Genomic DNA, 21896 nt, shown 5'->3' on the forward strand with positions numbered 1-21896 from the left:
TGTCACTCGACCTATGGAACACATGGCCAGAGGTTCATTTATGGAGCAGCTGTCTGTGCATCTTCCTGTGTTGCTGTGTGAGTCTGCTTTCACATGGGTGATCTTGCCATGCACAGCCTTAGGCGGTTGAGGCAAGGTGTGTCCAGGGTGATACCAGAAACCCTCGTGTTCCGTTTCAGTTTAAAGTGAAACTTTCATTAGCACAAGTGTGTTCTTCCTGCGTTCTACCTTCCTGAAATATTTCTCAGCATTGAATAGAAGTCAGAACTGAATTGTGTTTTGGGTTTTTTTTTCCCCCCAGAGTCAAACTGACGACATTCCAGGCAGTAAGATGGACTTGTCTGTAGGTGAGTATATTTTAATTGCAATACATTTGAAATGTGAGATCACCTGTACTGTTTTTATGAGGATGATCTGCTGTACTCTGGAAGGGTTTGATTCTTAGTTTTAGCTCTCTTCATAATGTAAGGGTAGAGTAAAAAGCATCTTCTGTCTTGTCTGTAAGCTTTGACTCTGGTGTGCAAGATGCATACCTGTACAGAGCAGAGCTATAACTTGGGGCAGAGACATCTTTAAGACTGTTTTGATCTTTCTAAGTTTATATTCATTGTTACTATTTTCCCTCCTGCCAGTAGGGCATCCCTTTTACTACAGCTTCGTGGAGGTGATGTGAGGGGAAAAAAATTATCTTTTCTCATTGACTTCTTCAGTTGCGTGCCTCAGGCTATTACAGATTACTTTTCAGTAGAAGTAGATTTTATGTTCTGGATAGCTACACCACCATTGCTACACAGCTTAAGCATCGTGGGCTGTGTGGTACCAAAGGTAGAACTGTGGTAGTCAAGGCTTACTTGCATCTAATACCTGGTCTGGATTTGGTATTGTAATATAATCCAGACAGATGCAGTGTCTTTCAGCTTAGAATCCATTACATTCTTAAATTTCTGTCACACTTCATAGGGGATTCAGTTGTTCATGTTTCCTAAAATTGCTGTCTTTTCTGAAGTAGTGAAGGATCTCAGTCAGAGATTATAAGGATGTTTATTTATATGGTATGATACAGTTTTGTTAAAGGTAACAATTTTTTGATTTCCAGTTTGGCCTCATGCATCCTCCCTAGAACTCAGGCTCTGATTGCATTGTGCTTCTCTAAAGAATGTCTAGGTGGAGATCAGTCACCATCATGGGTGTTCAGTTCTCACCTGACTTCAGATGCTGCTGGTAAAAAACAGATCTAAGCATGTACAAATGAAGAGGATGGTAGCCTGGATTATGTTGATTATAGCTCTCTTAGTTTCTTATCTCCAAATTAAGGATCCTTTGGAGCTTTCAAGGACCCTCAGGCTATCAGAGCTTCTGAGGAGGTGACTGCTGCTCAGAATATCCTGTGAAAGGGTGAAGAAAGGCTGCATCTTTTACCTTGATATGTTGCTCTTTAAGTTTAGTGTGCCCATTAATGGTGGCATCCTTTGATCTTGGGTAGATCCATTACTTATGGCTTGCATTCTGTTTCAAAGGCAGAGAATGTAGCAGATCTTCGTAGGTTTTTTGGTTACTTTTGCATTTAGCAGTTTTGCTCTTGTTGCTGATGGCATTTGTTTGTGGAAAGCCATAAGCTGTGTTGCTCAGCCCAGGTCTACTTCTAAATTTTAAAAGATGGACTTATTTATGAGTAGGCTTGTAGGGTCCTTTTTTATGAAGATGGTGTAACATTTAACCTGTTTTATGTTTCTGCATGTAGAGAATTTGGCGCTTCATATTTATTCATACACAAGTGGTTTTGCCTACTGTAGAGGGTAATTCAAACTTTTTGCATTTTGTCAGTTGTCATGTACTACATAAGGTAAAGCTATTCTTTATCCCCCTCCATTATTTATAGCTTTAGTTGATGGGTTCAAAGGACAAGACTCACATGACGCATTTCAAAGTTGCATTAGAATTTTCTGTGAATGGGATAAAGGAATGCAATCATTTCTCTCAGTGAGGCTTTGTTTATACTGGAGTTTTAAGCAGCTGCCTCAGCACTAAGTGACATTCAAATCTGTGCTTCAAGCCTTCAGAGGTACTCTTTTAATGTTTTGTGTATTTTACAAGGCATCATTCAGTAATGTTTGAGGAGCTGATTGGATCATCAGGATAACCAGAGGGACGGAAGGGTGTTTCTGTGGCTTAGTCATCTTGTGTTGGCATTGACCCAGTTTCATTTCAGACAGTGATGCAACTGTGCCTCGCTTTCAGTTTCTTTTCAAGCAGCTAATGGCCAAGGCTTCCTGTGTAGAATTAAAGCACATGAGCCTTTTAGTGCACGTTGCTGGCATTGTGTGCAGTGGTTTGATGTAGGTATTGACAGCACTGAGCTGTTTGTGACACTTTGTGAGTGCTTTTGCAGAGCCAGTTGTAGCTTTCAGGATGTGTTAGAAAGGGATCAGAGAAACACAAGCTCATCCAGGTCAGTATGACTCCAGTTACAAGCTAAGATATGTAGGTGATTTGTCAACTGTCTTGTGATAAACGATGTTGAAGGCATCTGAGAGGATGAAGCTGGATCATCTTTGAAAGCTGTGTGGGTAAGAAAAACCCATGCAATTAGTGGTCAGTTTCATAGCTTCTTGGCAGTGGCATCGCTGTGAATGTTAATAGATTGGGATTGGACATTAAGAAGAGATGCTGGATTTGAGAAGCTTTTTCAAAAAAAGTTGTCTTGAAGATGTTAAAGCGATTAGCTCTCTGCTCTGATAAAGGGTCAGTGTTTTGTCAGTGGTAGGGTAGGTTATCCATCACCAACTTCCTTTGGAAAAGTCACAGATTTTCTTGTTAATTGTGCTGACATGTTTTTAAAATGATTCTTGGAAAGACCATCTGTGCTACTAACTAAACAGTATTCTTTAAAACTAAAAATACCAGTAAAGCTCATTTCTATCACATCCGTATTTTAAAACGAAGATGTTTTCCATCTACTCCAACGTAGCAATATGCATCTAATAGCTTACAGGTGCCACATCTGACCAAAAAGATTGTTCTTTGGCAACAGTTCAGTGTGTAAGGTGGCAAACTTCTTCCAGTCAGCTCTTTGGCTGTTGATAAAGCTTTTAGAGAAAATCGATGTCTTGTTCACTGTCTATGTTTCAGTTTGGTCATCTGTTACTGACATCTCATACTTCACCAGGTTACTGACTAAACAATGGCAGGAGACTTTAGAGGGTGTTTGAGAAGTGTCTGTGTTACTGGTTGTGTTATTGTGTGCAGGCTGAAAGAGCTTGGTTGTCTGTCTGAAGTTACAGTATACCTGTTGATGTCTTGTGTTTAAGAATTAAGCTCATGTGACTGTAGGACAACCTTGACCAAATAATGTGCATGTGACCAAATTTTTCAAAATGATCTCAAATAATTTCTCAATGTCAAACCCAGCAGAAGCTAAGCAGAATACATGGAGAACTTAAATAGTAGTCTTTTTACATACTGAATCCCAAAAAATTACTGTGCAGGTTTTGGGAGACACAGAGAACTAGGTATTAATTAATATAATTACTTGAAATGTTTGTGTTTATATCTCTACATAAATTTTGATAAATACTTCATCTTAAACTCTATAAAGTAAATTGACATGTTCGGTGTTAAATGAAACTTCCTACATTTATTTTTCAACACTTTTAATACCAACTGTAGATGTGCTAAATTATAAGACAGATCTTAAAGATTATTTCTTTGGCTGTGAACCTGCTGTCATGAGATTATTTGCACTAATTTCATTTTTTTGTTACAGGTGGTCTCCCAGATAAGAAGTTTGAGGTAGATAAACGAGCTGTGAATCTCGGGGATTTTAATGACATGATGAGAAAGGATCGATCTGGGTTCCGTCCACCTAATTCCAAAGACATGGGAACCACAGATAGTGGGCCTTATTTTGAGAAGGTGAGAGAAATATCTTTAGATAAATTAATAGCAACCTCTTTGTTCAAGATCCCAGTTTTTACCCTAGTTCTCAGCAGGTGCTAGATATTGAATAACCCTGATTGAGCTCAGTAGTAAAAGGTGTGGAGTAGTTTTATTGGTAGAATGAATGTGTGTATAAAACAGGTGTCAGGGTGTGCATAGACAAATGAAATTGGAGAAAGTGAGGCTTTTTGTTCCAGAATAGACTGGTTTTGATGTAGACAGATGACTTTCTTTTTTCTTGGAAGGGTAACTACTGGTAGCAATAAAATTTGTTATAGGTTTCATCATGATGATTCTTTCGGCTACTAACTACTGTCATCTGCTTTAAAGAAAATTGGTTGAGATCTAAGTAAATATAAGTAATCACAGTCTTCCAAATATTTTTCTTCTTTCATGTCTGGCATTTATTGGAAACACCCTTTCTAAATTCCACAACCCCTTATGCTGTATGTCCATGTACTGTAAGCTTCTGTATGACATCTGTTTCTCTGTGACATCTGCTGTATGTTATGATAGTGTTTCTTTCATATTCTTGCCTATTTTAAACAGAAGCTTTCACTGTTATTATCAAATATTAATTGCTTCCCATTATGAATTGGAGAGTGTCCAATAGATGCAGAATGCTCTAGGGCTGTTTTGGGTTTTTTTGGATACAGTTTATCACGTGTAAAATGGAAAACAAATTTGGTTTAAAAATTCTGAAGGCGTGTTAACTGTCTAGGAATTATTTAACTCCTCCATTTTGGTATAACGAGCCAAAAAGCAGTTTTGTCAACTCCCTCTGGTGGCATAATTAATAAATACTATGAGCAAAGCTAATGCGTTTCCTAACAAATTATGCTGGTAGGTGTGTGCTAACATTAGGAATTCATTCAAGATTTGTTTGCTTCTGTAGTGGTAATAGCCACTATCAGAAACTAATTTCATAAGAGTTCAAAATGCATTTTTAAAAAGAAAACCTAAGAGTATCTCCTTGGACCAAAATCTTAATTGTCGAGTGGTTGTTTGAATCAGAAGTTTTGTCCTTGTAACTGCTGTTACCAATTAACTTTGCTTCTTCCTAGTCACTCACCGTCCCTCTTTCTCTCCTCTTGCGTTCTGTTGCTTCACTAACCAACTCCTGCTGTTGGCTAACTGCTGCTTCAGCTGACTTTGCCTTTCTCCAATCAAGATGGGTGCCTTGGGGATGAGGCTCCCTGCTCTCCCTTCTCCCCTTCTCCCAGCTACAAGCTGTCTCCCTCTGGTTCCACACTATCCAACGTCGGCCTTGGGGCAATCGGCTCAGGGCTCAGTCCCCAAAACTTCGCTGCTAGACAAGTAAGCAGGCCACCTTATCAGATGCATTGTTATAAGGCTGCAACCTGGGCTTAATCCTGGTTAGTTGGTTGCTTGCATTTGTTTTTCTGCTGAATAGGTTAAAATTGTTAATGGAAATTTCAGCTGTCTCAGGCCATTGAGAATCAGTCCACTTTGGTTCCTAGCATCAGAACATACTTGGTCTGGTTTTGTTGGCCTCTTCCTAAGTCGCAGTGCAGCAGCAGGTGGATGTGCTTTTCAGAAGTTGTGGAGTTAGTGGTATCCTTTACTTTAATTGCTGGCTTAAAACCTGATTAGAGACTGTTGATTTGCCTCATCAAACCCAACACTGAAGTTTTTCAGACTCCACTCAAAGGCCTTGTATGTAGAAACGAGCCTGTAAAAAGTTGCAGTGATTTAGCATTGTGCCTGTTCCCTTCTCCCTTCCTCACAGTTCTCAAAGTAAGGATTGATTTAGTAGCCTTTAAAAATTCTTGAAGTAGCGATATTTTTATGTACAGGGAAATGGTGGGGAACTAGTTAAGTGATTAACAGCAGTTGGGAAGAATTTCTGGCTTTTATGTTCTGCATTATTCTAGAAGAAAATACTTTAGGAATACTAGGAAATGAAAGAATAGTACCTAATTATTGCATCTGGTCTAGCTTATGTAGTCACATGCCTAACATGATGGTGTTTCTTTGTGTTGTCTTTCTGTTTCTATGTGACACAGTGTTGAACATCAGATTGAGTCCAAAATTTGCAGACATGTTGTTGATCTCAGTGTGCAGAACTCTTGTTTTAGAGAGGAGTTATAGAGAGAGCTGAAAGTGTAACTGCAGCTTCGAGGCCTCTCAAAAATTTTAGTGTAGTTGACTCCATCTGGCTCTTTCCAGGGTAAAACCTCTTGTCTTTTGGGGGTTTTTGTTTGTCTTCCTACATGCTTAGGAGTTGCTTCTGAATGAGAAGATACTTTAGGTGGAAGGGGATGCAGGTGAATGAAGCAATCCATAGTGCTGCCAGTGTAGAAACAGGAGGAGAGACTTGTGTTTGAGCAAAAGGATAGCAGAGGATACACATATTAATGCTAGGAGTATTATGCACAGTGTTATGACAGGATTTATGAAATCCTGGTATATAAGGGAAGGAAAACTTTTAGTGAAGGCTTGCACAATCACAGTTTGGAATTATGGATTTATGTTGAGTGCAACAATGCTGGCATGGACAGGCAGAATAGGGAATGATGGCTGAAGAGTGGAAAATACACTCTTCAGAACCCCAGGTATCTGAGGGTCACAGACACCCTGATAGCAGGAGATGGGGAATTCTGAGGGTCTTGAAACTGAAAAGACAAATTCATGGCCCCTAAGGATGCTTTGAAGTATGAGCTTCAGCTTTTAGAAGTAAGAGAGTGTAGCTTAGTTAGCGTATGAGACTGTTGATAATATTTCTTTTTTTTTTTTTAATGGTACCAAAAAAAGTTTGCTGAAGAGTCTGAAATCATGAAACATAATCATAAGTTTTCCCGGGTCTCATTCATGCATTAGGGTTTATTACAGAAGTGGCTTATAAATCAGTAAATGCTTCTCATTAAAAAACTCAAACAGCAAGTATTCTTGTATTAGAAAATAAACCACTAAAGAAAACCCCATGACTAATTTTCTCACTTGAAAATTTTCTTCAAATTTAGTGGGAGAAAAGGGGAAGGAAAATATTCAAATCCAGAATGTTGAAGTTTTTGTGGCAGAAAGGAAATTTTTGAAATTTGAATTCTAAAATAGTATTAGTTAATGAAAGGCCTACAGAGGAAAAAAAATAGCCTTGTGAGTGATATCTCAGCAACCTGCTCAGGAAAAATACCTGTCTTCTCTAAAATGGGGGACTAGAATTCTTGTTGGTAGAGTCTTGCCATGCTTTTAAGCCAGTTGGAATGAAGTTTTTAGTTTGTTGTTTGTACTCCAAGTTTCCATTTCCCAATACATAAAGTGCAAAATATTAAAACATTAGGTTTGTCATGTCTTGAAGTTAGTAGATAAGCATGACCCTTCAGTGTTCAAGGAGAAACAACCTGCATCTCAAAAATGTAGTACAGTGGCTTTAACCCAGGTAGACTGTTACTGATTTTAGCCAAATGTCTGTAATTCTAAGGGAACTCTGTTTAAATCAGTAGCTTGGCTCATTGTTACTGAGATATAGTTATTAGCATAGCCTGCAAGATTCATCTTCTCACTACTGCTTTAATTTTGTAGGGTGGCAATCATGGTTTGTTTGGAAACAGCACAGCACAATCGAGGGGCATGCACACACCAGTGCAGCCACTAAATCCTTCCCCCAATATCCGGGCGCAAGTGCCTCCCCAATTCCTTTCTCCCCAGGTAAGGAATTTATAGCAACTGATTACTTGTAAAAGTAGAGCTACAGCCTTCAGAGCACATCATTGAGGTTACTTATACATCTGTCTTGGTCTCAATTTGATGTTAAAAAATTGAAAAATTGGAGAAGATAAAAACATTAAAATTCATAGTAAAAGTACTTAAAGCGCAATGCAGAAGCATTAGCATTCTATATTATTCCAAGGCAGTTGATTGTAAATGCTCGCTACCAGTATTTTTAAACCTCAAAAGTGAATTTGGGAATCCTGTGTCTTATATAGGCTTTTGCAAAGTATTTTAAAAAGAACAAATAAACGTGAAAGCTTAAGGCTTCTGAAGTGTGGCAGGTTGCTTAATTTTTTTAAGTAGTCTTGTCCTGTGCTTCCTGTCCCACCCCACCTAGAAGAAAGGTTTGATGAAAGGGCTACATGTTACATTTACATTGCAGAGCTTAATCTTTAAGACCTCAGGGTCTCCAAATGTACAAGTTTACCTTTTGCTTTGGACTTGGTGAACAGTTCTTGAGATTCTCTTGAATTGTACTTGTGTAACTCTGCAATAATGCAGGGAGAAATGGGGGGATTCTCTCCACCTACTCCTGTCTTTTACTGTATCCTATTCAATGTACGAAGAGATTAACTCTTTCTGTGAGGCACTGTTTCTTTGCTCCAGTGACTGCCTGACTGCCTTTCTTTTCCCTTGTCAAGCAGTACGTTTTTAATGTGAAAATGCAGTACTGTGATTACTGGTTAGCTGCATATATATCAGCATTTAAATTTAGTACAGTCCCTGGCACCTGATTGGTTGGGGGAATAACCTTTGTGTGTGTGTCTGCATCTGCACATGTAATACCGTATACTGTCAATCAAGTGAGGTATTTACTCTGCCCAAGTTATAGACTGTGCATGTTTAAATGTGATGTGTTAATAAATCTGTAATGTCTTTCCCAGAACACCATTGAAGATTGGTGTCATGCTTGTTCCTGTATAGAAATACTTGTACTTCATCATCATTTCCTCGTAGCAGTGTGTTCAGGATATGTAACTGCTTTCCATGCAGGTTTCGGCCTCCATGCTCAAACAGTTTCCCAACAGTGGCTTGAATCCTGGTCTTTTCAATATGGGCCCCCAGCTTTCTCCACAACAGATTGCCATGCTGAGCCAGCTTCCACAGATTCCCCAGTTTCAATTAGTAAGTAGTTAGTAATCTTGTGAGACAAGACAGTTTGCAAACTGTCTGCTGAGTTTTCTTTTTATGCTTATTCTAATCCTGTTTTGTTCTACTGATGTTATTTTGTGCAAGTATTCCCTCTTTGCTATTTGGGGTAGTAAAGTCCTGCTAGAAGGCAGCAGATAAACCAAATAGGCCCATGTAATTATTGTGGATTACAGTGGGTTAGTAATGACTAAGCCATGGTTTTGTACAGAAGGCAGTTGTTTGTTGATTTTTCATCAAGTCTTCTCAGAAAAAAACTTCAGACTTCCAGTCATAGTGATGGTAATAAAACAGGTACAAGTAATTCTGCTGCACAGTGTTAAATGAGAAACATTTAACATTTAAGCGAAGGATGTGGTATTCTTCTAATCCATTCATTGTCATTTTATTTGAGTGAGTGGAATGAGAAACAGTTTACCTATTCTGAGCCAAGCATTTGCTAGTGAATAGCTCCTGGCGATTACATTTCACTTGATGAGCTCTGTATTTTCGTTCTTCCCACCCCCCCCTTATCTTATAGGCTTGTCAGCTCCTCCTTCAGCAGCAGCAGCAGCAACAGCTGTTACAGAGCCAGAGAAAGTTATCTCAAGCTGTGCGACAACAGCAGGAGCAGCAGGTGTGTGGCACTGGTTTTGTCAGTCATATGAAGTATGAGGTTTGCTGGGGAAATGCAGTCTGCAGTAGAGATGGTGCTGGCTTCAGTAACATCACCTGCTCTCTTCACAGTGCACTTTTTGGAGAGCAAGGTCTTTTGTATCTCCTCTAATTCACTGTTTCTTTATGTTTACTGGAATTTGCATTGCAGTATAGCATAGATGAAGCAGTTTTTCTTCCATTTGCAGATTGCTCGTATGGTGAGTGCCCTCCAGCAGCAGCAGCAGCAGAGGCAGCCTGGCATGAAGCATTCGCCATCCCACCCTGTTGGGCCTAAGCCACATTTAGACAGCATGGTACCCAATCCTTTGAATGTGGGTCTCTCAGATTTACAGACCAAAGGGCAGATACCTGGATACGGTTCAGGTGGTAAGTGCTCTGTGGAAGTAGGTTTGGTGCATTGCCTGTAGCTTCCCTATTATTAATATGGTAATTGTATTAGTCACTTATGTCTGGGTCCAGAAATGAGTAATTTATGCATAAGCATTAGAGCAAAGGTTATGACAAATGTCAACTTTGAATCAAATTGCATTATTTTTCATTGCGTGGGAAGAAGACGAAGAAGAAGAAAGCATATCATGGCATATTGACATAACACACTTATTTGGAAGTTGCCCCTTGAACGTACCTTTTGCTGTTGTTGATTTCTTTTTCCCACCTTTTTGTTATGATTGCAATTACTCCCCATTTAAAGATGCTTAAAAACAAAACAGAAGATGGCAATTGAGTTTTGTTTGTTTGTTTGTTTCACAGGCTTTGGCTCGAGTGGCATGGATTATGGCATGGTGGGAGGGAAAGAGGCTGGAACAGAATCCCGCTTTAAGCAGTGGACTATGATGGAAGGGCTGCCCTCTGTGGCTTCACAAGATGCCAATATGCACAAAAATGGTGAGAGGGGGAATTTTGGGAATGCCCTTGTAGTATCATCTCTCCAGAGGTGAAATAGTTTAGATGAAACTGTTTTGCCTCGCCAGCATGCATCTTAAATATTTTTGTATTAATACATCATGCTCCTGAAGATCCCAGCCTTTCCCAGGTGTAAATGTATGTTTTTAATGCTGCAGGTGCAATAGTGCCCCCTGGAAAGGCTCGTGGAGGATCGCCCTACAACCAGTTTGACATAATCCAGGGCGACCCGCTCAGCAGCCACGCAGGCCCTGCTGGTGATAGTTGGTTACCTGCCAAATCTCCACCAACAAACAAGATCGGAAGTAAATCCAGTAATGCCAGTTGGCCTCCAGGTATTACATGAGGGCAGGGGTTGTGTCCTTGCTTTGGGATAGATGTGCTGGACCTTTCCTCAGCATACTTACTTAAGTAAACATTGCAACGAAAATACTTGGGTGACTTGGCCTTATCTTGCTTTTGGAATTTCTTCCACATTAAAGTAGAACATAAGTTTTGAATTTCCAGTAAAAAATGTTGGGCTAAATATGTAAATATGAACTAACTGCTGAATTGCCTGAGTAGTGTTTGGTTTTTGTTCAGTGAACTCCTGTCTTCTGTGATTGTGTGACTTTACATTTACAGAAAATTTAATGAAAACATATGTTCATAGAATACACACCAATATTTCCCTTCTTTTGTACTGATTCCTTATTTGTGCTGTGGTAGACTGACACAGTGTAAAAATTATTGATAGGATGGAATCAAAGAAAAATATGTGAAGTAGGGCTTTTTGTAGGGCTTTTTTTGTGGTGGTGGGAACACCACACTCTTGTGGTTCACCTTTGTTCATGTCACATAAAGAGTTGCAACACTTCAGTTATGCTCAGGAATCTTGTGGCTTGGGTAGAAGTCTCTTGCTTTTGGGATGGCAGGCTGGTGCACATTTTTAAAGTTTTGTAGTTTCACTGGCAAATTTTTATGTTTGTGCTAGAAAACTCTCTAGGAAAGTACGTGTATATTTGAAAATACACATAATTTTCTATATAAAACATTCATTTAAATAGAGTGGTGTCCTTGAAGTTGCACAGATTAATCACTGATGCTGTTCAGCAAATAGTGGTTGCTGTGATTTTTCTCTTGTCTGGAAGACAGTTGCATTCCAGGAGAACATTACTAACTCAAGTACAAAAAAGTAAAAATCCAGGTACATCTCTTAAGTAAAGCATTAGCACAGACCTTGCATCAGAAAGCCTAGGAATCTATGTGACAGACACAACTGCAAGTAATCTAGAAAATGTAGTTGAAAATTTTTGAGGGAAGCCCTCAGTGTCTAACGCCAGCAAGAAAACATCTTCTGATGAGCTAACAGAGCTAAAGAATTAGTTCTCTCAAAAAAATCTGCACATCCACAAACTTTCATACTGCTCACTGCATTCTGTACAGGTATGTTTGTGTTACACCTCTGTCAGCCTGGTTGTTAGGTATGGAGCTTTTTGGACTGAAGTTGCTGTTCATAATGCCAGGAACTCCCAAAATTTAATCTTTTATCAGGCTTCACTCACAGACTCATTGTTACTGAACTCAGCCACCATTCCCCTGTATTATACTAAGACAGTACTGCTCAGAATGTTGCAAGAGACACAGGAGGGTCAGCTCTGCCATGTTTCCAAGTTTTGGAGCAGCCACTGGCTTTGGCAAAGTTCTTGGTTCAAGGCCAAATCTGTTACAATAAAAAGCTAAAAAAAGTTTAAAAGCTTGATAGCTACTCTTTGCCCCTTGTTGATATCGTAGACTTTCCCTAGTGATATCTGTAGTCCCATTGTCAGTCATAAGTAAATTTTTTTGTTGCTGACTGCCTCACCACGGTGAGAGGATAAGTGAAGTTCACAAATTCTGAACATAAAATTTCACTGAGATCCTCAGTACCATCCCTCATTTCTTGTGATAGTAGCCCAAGACTATGATTGCAGCCCTCATGTCACAGATCCCCAGTTTTGGCAGGTGGCATTTACTCAGTTATTGCTGTTCCACTCTTACAAGATCCATTGGCTGCTGGGACAAGTTACTGTTCCACGACCATCAGCCACTTGAGCTGTCTCATAGTCTAACTTCTGGACTTCATTGTCAAGGAAAACTGAAATCAAGATCTACCTTATCAATACAACACCCTGATGAAGAATGAAGACCTAAAATGGCTTTTACTCTAGGTTCTTCTCTACAAGCTTGTAGGTGAGGTCCACTGTCAGTTCCTGGCATGGAGATAGAATTCTTCCTCCCAGTGCTGGAAAAAAAGTTGTTAACAAAAATGAGTTTAGAAGAGAAAACTTCTTGAAATAGGTGCATTTTTCCTTTGAATGAAAACAATGGGAGCTCAGCATTCACCCTGACTACACCTTTCACATTTTCCTCCTAAATGCCATCTGCTGCAGAAATTCTGCCATTCAAGAGAGCAGTATTGTTCAGCACAAAGATAAATGAAGTGGTGCCCAATCAAACTGATATCACAGCTGGAGGTGAGAGCAAGTTTTGCTGCATTGGTGAGAGCTATGTCGTTTGGTTATGCTGCACAGACTTGCATACTTGGATCCTACTTAGACTGTAAATTTCCCATTCAAGATCAGTCATACTTCAAGCAAACTGGCCTGGATATGTCTGTCATGGTTTTCACAGTAATCTTATGTTTGAACTTTTTGAAAAGACCTTTCAAATAGCAGTGGAGAAATGCATTTTATATTGTCTTTACTGCCTAGAAATAAAAGAGCATGTTTGTAGACAAGAGTTGGTGAATGTGCATGATAACAACTATCAGCCCCAAAGGAGAGTTTGGAAATTTGTCAGTATGCTGTAGTTCAAGGAAATGCTTTTCCAGACCAGGGTTACATTGATGAGTGAATGTGTTCATAAAGAATAATACCCCGATCCTTGGAGCCTTGTTTGTGTAGTCATTAACCTTTTGATTAGAGCTTTCTGTGCACTTAATTTTCAGTCTCAAAAATTCTCAGAATCTTTGCAAATAGAAGACTTTTTTTTTTTTTTCCTAAGCAAGTTCTCATTTCCAGGTTCTAACCTTCTAACCTATGGTCATGGATTCTTTGTCTCAGAACAGAGAAGATATTTTGAGTAGACCCAAGAGCTGTATTGCTTCTTCCTTAACAAAAGGGAGATCCTGCTTGTCAGGGTATGGCATTATTTTGGTAGTAGCTGAGCAGAGTCCTTCCATGATGCAGTGCTGATTGCTGATAAAGTGTTGATACCTGGATTATTTTGTTGAGTTAGTAAAGACTGGGAGATGTAACTGATGTTTATAAAATCATGAAGGCAGTGAACAAGATAAATGCAGAATTGTAATTCATGACTCCTGCAATGAGTGCAAATGCTGGAATTAACAGGATATAAATTTTAAAGAGATGGGAGCTTTTTTTCCATCAGGAGTGGTGAACTTGCAGGTTATGTTGCTTTCACAGCTTCTTGAGACAGATGATACTGGCCAGTTGAAACAGTGATTGGATAAAATGATTGAAAAATAGTTTCACAAGCTGGTGCTAGCAGAGAGAGGGTATTTCTGCCATCTAAGTTAGGACAGCTGTGGATATTGGGAGAGTGTGAGGCCAATAGTCCACAGATAGTGGCCAGGTTTGTGTTCTGTCCCTTAATGGTATTTCTCCTACTGCTGTTAAAAAACACTGGACTAGATGGACCATAGTTCTGACCCAGTGGGGTATTTCTTTTGTCTTCTTTCAGATTCTCCTGTACATTATCACAGTCTAATACTGCCCTTGCTGTGGCAATAATCTGAACCAGTAGTATCATATTTTCTTCTGCATTTGTCTGTGAAAGTCATAGTCTTGACTATAATTCTTCATTATAAAGGTGACTGAAATGAACCCTTCCATGTCAGATTCATCCTACATTGTTTCATCCTAGAGAGTGCATCTTGGAACCCACTTTTAATAATGAATCTTTAATTACACTCAAATATTCTATTATTAATTATTTCTGAAATTCGGGAATTCTGTAGCCTGAACTTTTATCTGCAAGGGATGAATCTGCCACTTTTGCGCTCTTCTCACACTTACACAAATTGTCACATAGTATATGAAGATTCTTAACTTGTTCTTGTGTTTGTCAGTTTTACTTTTGCACCACTGCTTCCAGAACTGACCACAGCACTTTATTCATTGAAGGAGCCAAGTTACTGATCTATCTTAGAGTAATTAGAGTCTTTGTGTGTTCATATTTAATATAACTCATCCTCTTGTCTTAAAATTCTGGCATGCCTGGAGCTATAGTTCAAACTAAAGCATGATAAGTATATCCCATCTCATTGTGAAGCATGAAGAATGACAATGAGTATATACATTACTTTTACCACAAGACATCTCATCTCAGTATTGATAGGTAATGTATAAAGTGTGTGTGTACATACAGTGGGATGTGTCAAATGTATTTCCAAACTCTTAAGGTAGGTAGCCTTTCCTGGAGAAAGGCTGCTGCACACACACCAAGTATGTGTACAGAATCTAATCTTATGCATCTTATATGGAATTTATTAAAACTGTTGAAACCTCATCTGAATGTAGCAAAGCAGAAGCCCTTAAAGGGATACTAGATGCCCTTGTACCACTTTTTTTGTAGTGTAGACTTGTATTTATATGAAACCAGAGCTAGTGCTGTGGGAGGAACTGTGAAATAGATTACGATTCTAACATGCAGTCTTTTTTTTTTTTTTTGCTCCTAAGGAATGGTGTAGAAGACAGTTGTTTACCATCCTGAAATACTGTCAGCAATTACTTCTAGTAAATAACATTTCCCTGATTGCATCTAATTCATTTTTCTCTCCTGTCTCAGAATTCCAACCAGGAGTGCCATGGAAAGGTATACAAAACATTGACCCTGAATCTGACCCCTATGTGACCCCTGGAAGTGTGCTGGGGGGGACAGCCACATCTCCCATTGTAGATACTGACCACCAACTTCTGCGGGACAACACCACAGGTAAAACAGTGCACATCTGGTCTGTGATGATCAAAGTCACTCTGATAACTCAGGATCGTGTGGTCATTGCAGGCAGTCTGTTGCACTTGTCTGAGAAGGAAGCTGCCTGCCTTTGCACTGTGGCTGGGAGCACCTGAAAGCTTGGCATTGCTACAGTCATGGCAACTCTCTGAACTTTGTCTCCTCTTTCTCTCTCCTTTTCTCTTTGATAGGGTCTAATTCTTCCCTCAACACCTCGCTGCCTTCACCTGGTGCCTGGCCCTACAGTGCCTCTGACAATTCCTTCACCAACGTTCATAGCACTTCAGGTATGCAGGCTTTGAAACTTAACCAGACAAAGCATTTTTCATTTAGCACTAGTTCATTGTTGTTCCCACTGGGAGTATTTAGTCCATCATGTGTAACAGTGACTTGGGAAGACAAACACTGAATATAACCCTCTCCTTCCTCTTCCCCCCACCCTTTATATGCTGAGCATTACTCCATATAGTATGGAATATCCCTTTGCACAGCTGGGGTCAGCTGTCCTGGCTGCGTTTCCTCACAGCTTCTTGTGCACCCTTATCCCTCCTGCTGGTGGGAGGATGTGAGAAACAGAAAAAGCCTTGATGCTGTGTAAGCACTCCTCAGGAACATAACTAAATCATCTGTATTTATCCATGCTGTTCATGATACCTTGTGAAGGCTGACCTAAAACAGAGGCTAGGCAGAGTTAAAGAATAAAGTAGGTATTTATTAAAAGGCCTCAGTGGATACACCTTGGGCAGTACAAGAGCCCAGGCAGGGTTACACCCAAGATGAACCCAAAAAACGGTCACAAAAATGGATGACTGGTCACGAGGTCTCACACTTTTGAGTTCTGGTCCATTTGCATGTTGGAGTTAATTGTCCAATTATAGCTTTAGGTTGTGAAGTCCCATCCTTCTTGTTTTTCTCTCTTCAGTCCACATTGTTTATGCTCTTGGCATGAAATTTGGGTGTATTGTCTTTGGTCTCAAGCTAGGAAAGGAATTGTTTTTTTCTAGTTACTCTGTGAAGAGAGCTTACCATCCCTTAATATGAAGCTCAGAACTACACATTAAAGCAGTACAGAATCTGAAAAATTTAAAAGCTAAAACCTAAGGCATCATTCCCAGCACAAATCCAAAACACAGCCCCATACTAAGTACTATGAAGATAATTGACTCTACCCCAGTCAAAACCAGCATATTATGCAAGTTAAAGAATGAGTAGTAGGAAACAGCAGATGCAAAAGGAAAGATAAAAACAGTACATGTACAATCTGTTGACAAGTCAAACTTCTAAAATATTACCTGCTTATGTATGTATTAGTAAAGGTGAGTGATTTTATTTACTTTAACTTTAGGACATGAGAGTGCTGTGAAGGGAATGTTTTTGCCTTGTCTTTTATAGCACTCATCATTCCCTGAAATCTGGACAGAGAAGACATTTGGTCCTCTTGCTTTTAATGGTTGGCCTGTATATATAAACTTTAATATATGTCTCAGATGCTTCATAAGAAGGTCTCTACAGCTTTCTGGTAGAAAACTGTTTCTGCACACACTTCACAGTAAAGTGCTGGAAATACTTGCTCCAGATGAACCATTTGAATTTTAAGCTTCTTGCAAATGTCAGTTTTTTCTTGAAGACATCATTGTTGTGACAATTACTCAAAAATGAAGAATTGTGTATAAATAACAGGGGTGATGAACAGAGCTGAGAGCTACATCTGGTTCAAACTTCAGGTTTTTTTCATCATACTGAATGAAAGCTGTGTTCAGGCATTACCTCAGCATTTTCACCAAATGTGTTGAAAGTGCTCTTTAGTCCTTAAGAAAAACTGAGTTCCTGCCACCGATTTGTGAGCTGACTTTGGTTTGAAGCACTCTCTGCAGCATTCTAGTGACACAGAAGGTTCCTCTGTTATAGCTTGTTGAAAGGAGTGGCATGTAGCAACTTCTTGCCTTTGCTTAATTTTTGTCTAGCACATAAGAAAGACTGAAGAGGTAAAAATATTGAAGTTGTAGTCAAACTGAGGAAATGAGACCACTGCCACATACCAATTTCTTTCTGTCTGCTGGACACAAGTGTTTTACAGTCAGAGAGCCAATCATCTGAACTGAGAATTTAGAATTCACCTATCTGTAAAGCAGAGTCCAGTGAAAGCAGGTTTTTAAGCACTTTCAAAGGTTAGTGCTTGAAACCTGCGTGGTACTGACCATCACTGTGTCATGGAAATACAGAGATCTAGCTGTAAATTGAAGCATGCTTATACATGCTGAAAGCTTTATGATCTTGGTTTCCAGATGTGTTATTTCATGTTGCCCTGGCATATCATAAATTGTGTTTTTTCACTTAATTTCAAATTGCATTCACCACTGTCTGCTGGTGACTGAAGTAAAATGCACGTATTTGCACATGTGTACATGGGAGTTATGATTAAGATAATGTTTGACACAGCCTTTCCCCCCCATGTCTGTGTAGGCTGGTTCTCAGTGTAGAACAATGAGGAATTTTCAAGGAATTATGACTTTTGAAATGTCCCTTGGTGTCAGAAGTTGTGGGAGAATTTGCAGTCTGCCTTATTTTAAAAACTGGTTTAGGCAGAGCTCACAAATATTCATGACCAATAGTGGTGTTTTGGGGAGTGCTTTTATTTTTCTCTTTTATTGCGTTTCCTTATAAAGAGTTCTTGAAATGTGTTAAGGATATCCACTATAAGTCTTCTACCAGGCATCTGCCTTCTAGTAAAAAAAAAACCATCAAGATTGTTGAGAAGTCCAGCCGTTGCACAGCTAAGCAGCCTTCTTTATGCATTACTGCTGTGTCAACATTGTGGGAGCTTTGTGACTCTCAAGAAAGCTTTGATCTTGTAGGGAGGACATCTTTAGGAGGCAACATTAGCTTAGTAGACCAAGAATGGTGAATACACCTTTCAGTGCTCTGCAGGTGGTTTTTTTTTACATGGAGAAGGTTCCATTTCATTAAAGGTCAGCAGTGCCAAAATTTTAAGAAATTCTCAGATTAAATGTAGTGTGGACATAAAAAATGCAGTTCATCTAATTAATGATGTAAAATTCTGCAGTCAGCTACGTTATCATAAATGATCCTGGTATATTACTTTTTTTAAATCAGCATATGTAAAATAAGCAAATATTTACTTACACGTAGCATGGGGGTTTTTTGATATGATAAGTTAACTGTTGTATGATCCTGTGTTCCACGCTTGTCTCCAATAAAAATGCAGTCAAAAGACTTAGTGTGATAGGACAGGTACTTAATCTCACAAGTGTCTCTAATATATACAATTTCTTCAATCTTCTAGCAAAATTCAGTGATTACAAATCAACGTGGTCCCCAGATCCCATAGGACACAATCCCACTCATCTCTCCAACAAGATGTGGAAAAACCATATTTCCTCAAGGAACACTACAGGGCTGCCCCGCCCACCTCCTGGCCTGACCAACCCCAAACCATCATCTCCATGGAACAGCACAGCACCCCGATCGGTCAGGGGCTGGGGGGCACAGGACTCAAGGCTTGGCTCTGGTGAGAACAAATCAACTGTAGCACCATTGTTCAGACCTGAGCAGTGTATGTTTCACATGAGCACCAGTGGTGTGGAGGAAAGAAAGTTGCAGTTGTCTGGTAATAGGAAAAAAGAGAGTTTCTTCTTGAAATGGAAATTTGCTGTCAGTAATTGGGGTGGTGGGGGGTGGAATCCCAGGTCCTGCTGCAGGGAATGAGTGAGGAAGGGCTGAGAACTGCCAGAAGAGAATACCTGCTAATTAGGGCCTTTCAAGACTAGATCCTTGCTGTGTGTGAGAAACTCCTCAAAGATAAACTCTAGTAAAATTAATCTTGATGTGAACTGCAAGCAAAGATGTGATTTTGTTTTCAGGACTAAAGATTAGACTTTCATGTTTTAACAAGGCTGGTAATGCTGATTTTTTCTGAAAGACCTAACTGTAAAGAAAGATGGTTTTTCTTTGTGTCAAATCTGTCTTGATTGCTCTGTCTTATAATTTGCAGCATCTACTTGGAGTGATGGTGGCTCAGTTCGTGCTAGCTACTGGCTGGTTCTTCACAATCTCACTCCACAGGTATTTTCTGTGGTTGTTTCTGGGGACTTGTTTGCTTTAGCAAGGATTTGTGAATTATTCAGTCGTTTCTTTTTGAATAAAATCTGACAAAATCAGATTTGTCAATATATGTAACATATTTCTACTAAACCGAGCTGCAGTCTGACTGGTTTTTCTATTGTAATCTCTTCAGTTAATTTTATGATGTTCAGGTTTTGCTATGTGACTGTTAAAACATTTCTTTACTTAAGAGTTAGAAAGAATAATTGAACAGAAAGATTTTTCTGAGAAGTGAGGGTGAATTTCATTACTATAATGTGAAATGGTTTATAGCTGTTCTTTGGGATGTTGTCAATAAGGAATTTAGTGTAACTGCCAGTTTTCGCTTTAGTGTTTCCATAGTGAAACCACAGAATTTTTCCAGCGCTCCTGCCAAAACCAGTCTAGTTAGGTTATTTCTGCAAGTATTCTCAGAGCTTGCTGCCATTCTGAATGAATTCTGTGGAGATCTTGGTTTCAGCATTCACAATTAGTATTCAAGACCTAGGAACAGCTTATATGATTATCAGCAGTATCCTGAGGTCTAGACAGAGAGTCCCTTCTTCAGCCAGATAATTTACCTTGTTTCTACAGTCTGCAAAAAAAAGGTTGATGTGAAAGGAAAAGCTGAGGTCTCCAGCAGATCACCCAAAATGGCGAGCCGTGCTCCTTCTGTAAAAAAGACTGTTTACCTTGATGCGAAGGAAGAAGTGGTGTGAAGAAAAAGCACAGTTCTAAGTGTGGCTTGTGTAAAATACTTCAGTGACGCTTAAGGAATTATTTAGTGGAAGAAGAATATATTTTGGAGGCGTTTTAAGTTAGTAGGAAAGAGAAATAGATCATAACTGTCTCATTATGGATTCTCTCTTTATTGTGGATCAGTACAGTAGAGAGACAAGTGTAAAGGTTTAGATGGATTCATAGACTCATAGAATGGTTAGGCTTGGAAAGATGTTCGTTTCAAGGTTCTCTGTTTTAACCTTGACCATACCACCACACAACTTCCTTTTCCCTCATTTGAAGCTGTATTATAAAATAGGAGGGAAAGAAGGAAGAAAGTAGCACTTCCTTAAGTAGTTGCACATATGGATCCCATTCGTATGCCTGTGTCCCTGTGGCACACCAGGAATGGAATCCGTCTGTACAGAACACCTGGGAGAACAGCTGTTACTGGAGGTAAGTAACAAGCTGTTACTGCTGCAGAAGGAATGTAGGCAGCAACTGCCATGAAAACATTAGTTCAGATGGAATGAACATTGGTGGGTTTGGCAGCAAAATCACTGACCTTTTCTGTCTCTGTTTCATAAACCACAGAGACAAAGAAGAACCAAAATAAATTTTAAAAAATTTCATTGTAGAGATATTTCCAGTTTTGCAAAAATGTTTTAACAAGTAGTTTATATACATTCTATTGAAATCAGAGGGCTGAAGACTAAGGCATTCTGGTTCCTTTAGTAGAAATTCTGATGACTGAAGATGGTGAGAAGTACAAGTTGTGTATAATTACTGGAAAGGCTGTCAGTGTAAGGATAGTGACAGTGTAAGAAGCTCATTGAAAGAGGGAAGACTGGACTCAAGCTGTAAATTAACAGGAAAGATAATTTAGATTATTCCGTACTAAAGCAAACTCCGTGTAACTGTGAGAAGTCAAGACATACCAGTTCCTGTTTGAAAATCAACTTCTGTCACCTTTGCTTTCTTCCCACTGCTTTCATCTGTTTTTCTTTCTGAGAGCAGCATATTTTTCAATTACTGTGACAAAGTCAGGATTAAAGTATGTTTGGAGAAATAATTACAAACACCTGTTTCATCCTGGCTGTTCTTCTTCAGATTGATGGGTCAACCTTGAGGACGATCTGCATGCAGCATGGCCCACTGCTGACATTCCATCTGAACCTGACCCAGGGCACCGCCCTCATCCGATATAACACCAAACAGGAGGCGGCCAAGGCCCAGACTGCACTGCACATGTAAGCAAGGTTTTGAGACAAAAATCTTTGAGGGTGGTGTAAGCCCCTAAACTCAGTGAAAATTTTTGAATTTTACTAACCTCCTGAATTCCAAAGGCTTTTAACCTGTTCTTCATCTGTTTTGTTTAAAAGGTGGCATATGTGCATTTACCTTCATGGTATAGGCACTTTTATTGCTCTTGGTGTTAACATTCAGAACCTTAGTTTAAATTTATTAAGATTTTGTTCAGGGGCAAGGGGGTTGGGGTGTTTTTGTTTTTTGTTTTTTCCCCATATAAAATGGAAGTTCTTTTGTTTTGAGTGAATTTCACTGTCAAAAACAGCTAAAGTTTTCTATGTCCGCTCCATTGTAGCAATGTAGCTGATACCTCCTTTGGTTTGGACACCTATTAGTGTTGTTCCTGTGCTGTCTGAATCCCTTGCCCTTTGGCTCTAACTATTTTTTTTCTT

At 39.3% G+C, this 21896-nt stretch overlaps 1 protein-coding gene across 35 annotated transcripts in view; it reads left to right on the forward strand.

Moving 5' to 3' along the window:
- Positions 1 to 21896, forward strand: part of TNRC6B (trinucleotide repeat containing adaptor 6B) — a 132074-nt gene that overhangs the window by 96598 nt on the left and 13580 nt on the right. For 28 of the 35 annotated variants that reach the window (XM_071422960.1, XM_071422933.1, XM_071422941.1 and 25 more), the window contains 15 exons: positions 302 to 347; positions 3764 to 3912; positions 5083 to 5253; positions 7480 to 7605; positions 8662 to 8793; positions 9338 to 9433; positions 9660 to 9840; positions 10225 to 10359; positions 10536 to 10712; positions 12789 to 12872; positions 15208 to 15354; positions 15567 to 15662; positions 18680 to 18904; positions 19388 to 19458; positions 21307 to 21446. In XM_071422960.1, the coding sequence (XP_071279061.1) occupies positions 302 to 347; positions 3764 to 3912; positions 5083 to 5253; positions 7480 to 7605; positions 8662 to 8793; positions 9338 to 9433; positions 9660 to 9840; positions 10225 to 10359; positions 10536 to 10712; positions 12789 to 12872; positions 15208 to 15354; positions 15567 to 15662; positions 18680 to 18904; positions 19388 to 19458; positions 21307 to 21446 (1976 nt within the window). The remainder of the gene's footprint in view (positions 1 to 301; positions 348 to 3763; positions 3913 to 5082; positions 5254 to 7479; positions 7606 to 8661; positions 8794 to 9337; positions 9434 to 9659; positions 9841 to 10224; positions 10360 to 10535; positions 10713 to 12788; positions 12873 to 15207; positions 15355 to 15566; positions 15663 to 18679; positions 18905 to 19387; positions 19459 to 21306; positions 21447 to 21896) is intronic. The other 7 variants (XM_071422966.1, XM_071422944.1, XM_071422964.1 and 4 more) reach the window with 4 other exon arrangements.

Source organism: Agelaius tricolor, unplaced genomic scaffold (assembly GCF_023055355.1).
Source record: "Agelaius tricolor isolate 1412-34295 unplaced genomic scaffold, bAgeTri1.0.p SCAF_3, whole genome shotgun sequence".
NCBI classification, from domain to species: Eukaryota; Metazoa; Chordata; class Aves; order Passeriformes; family Icteridae; genus Agelaius; species Agelaius tricolor.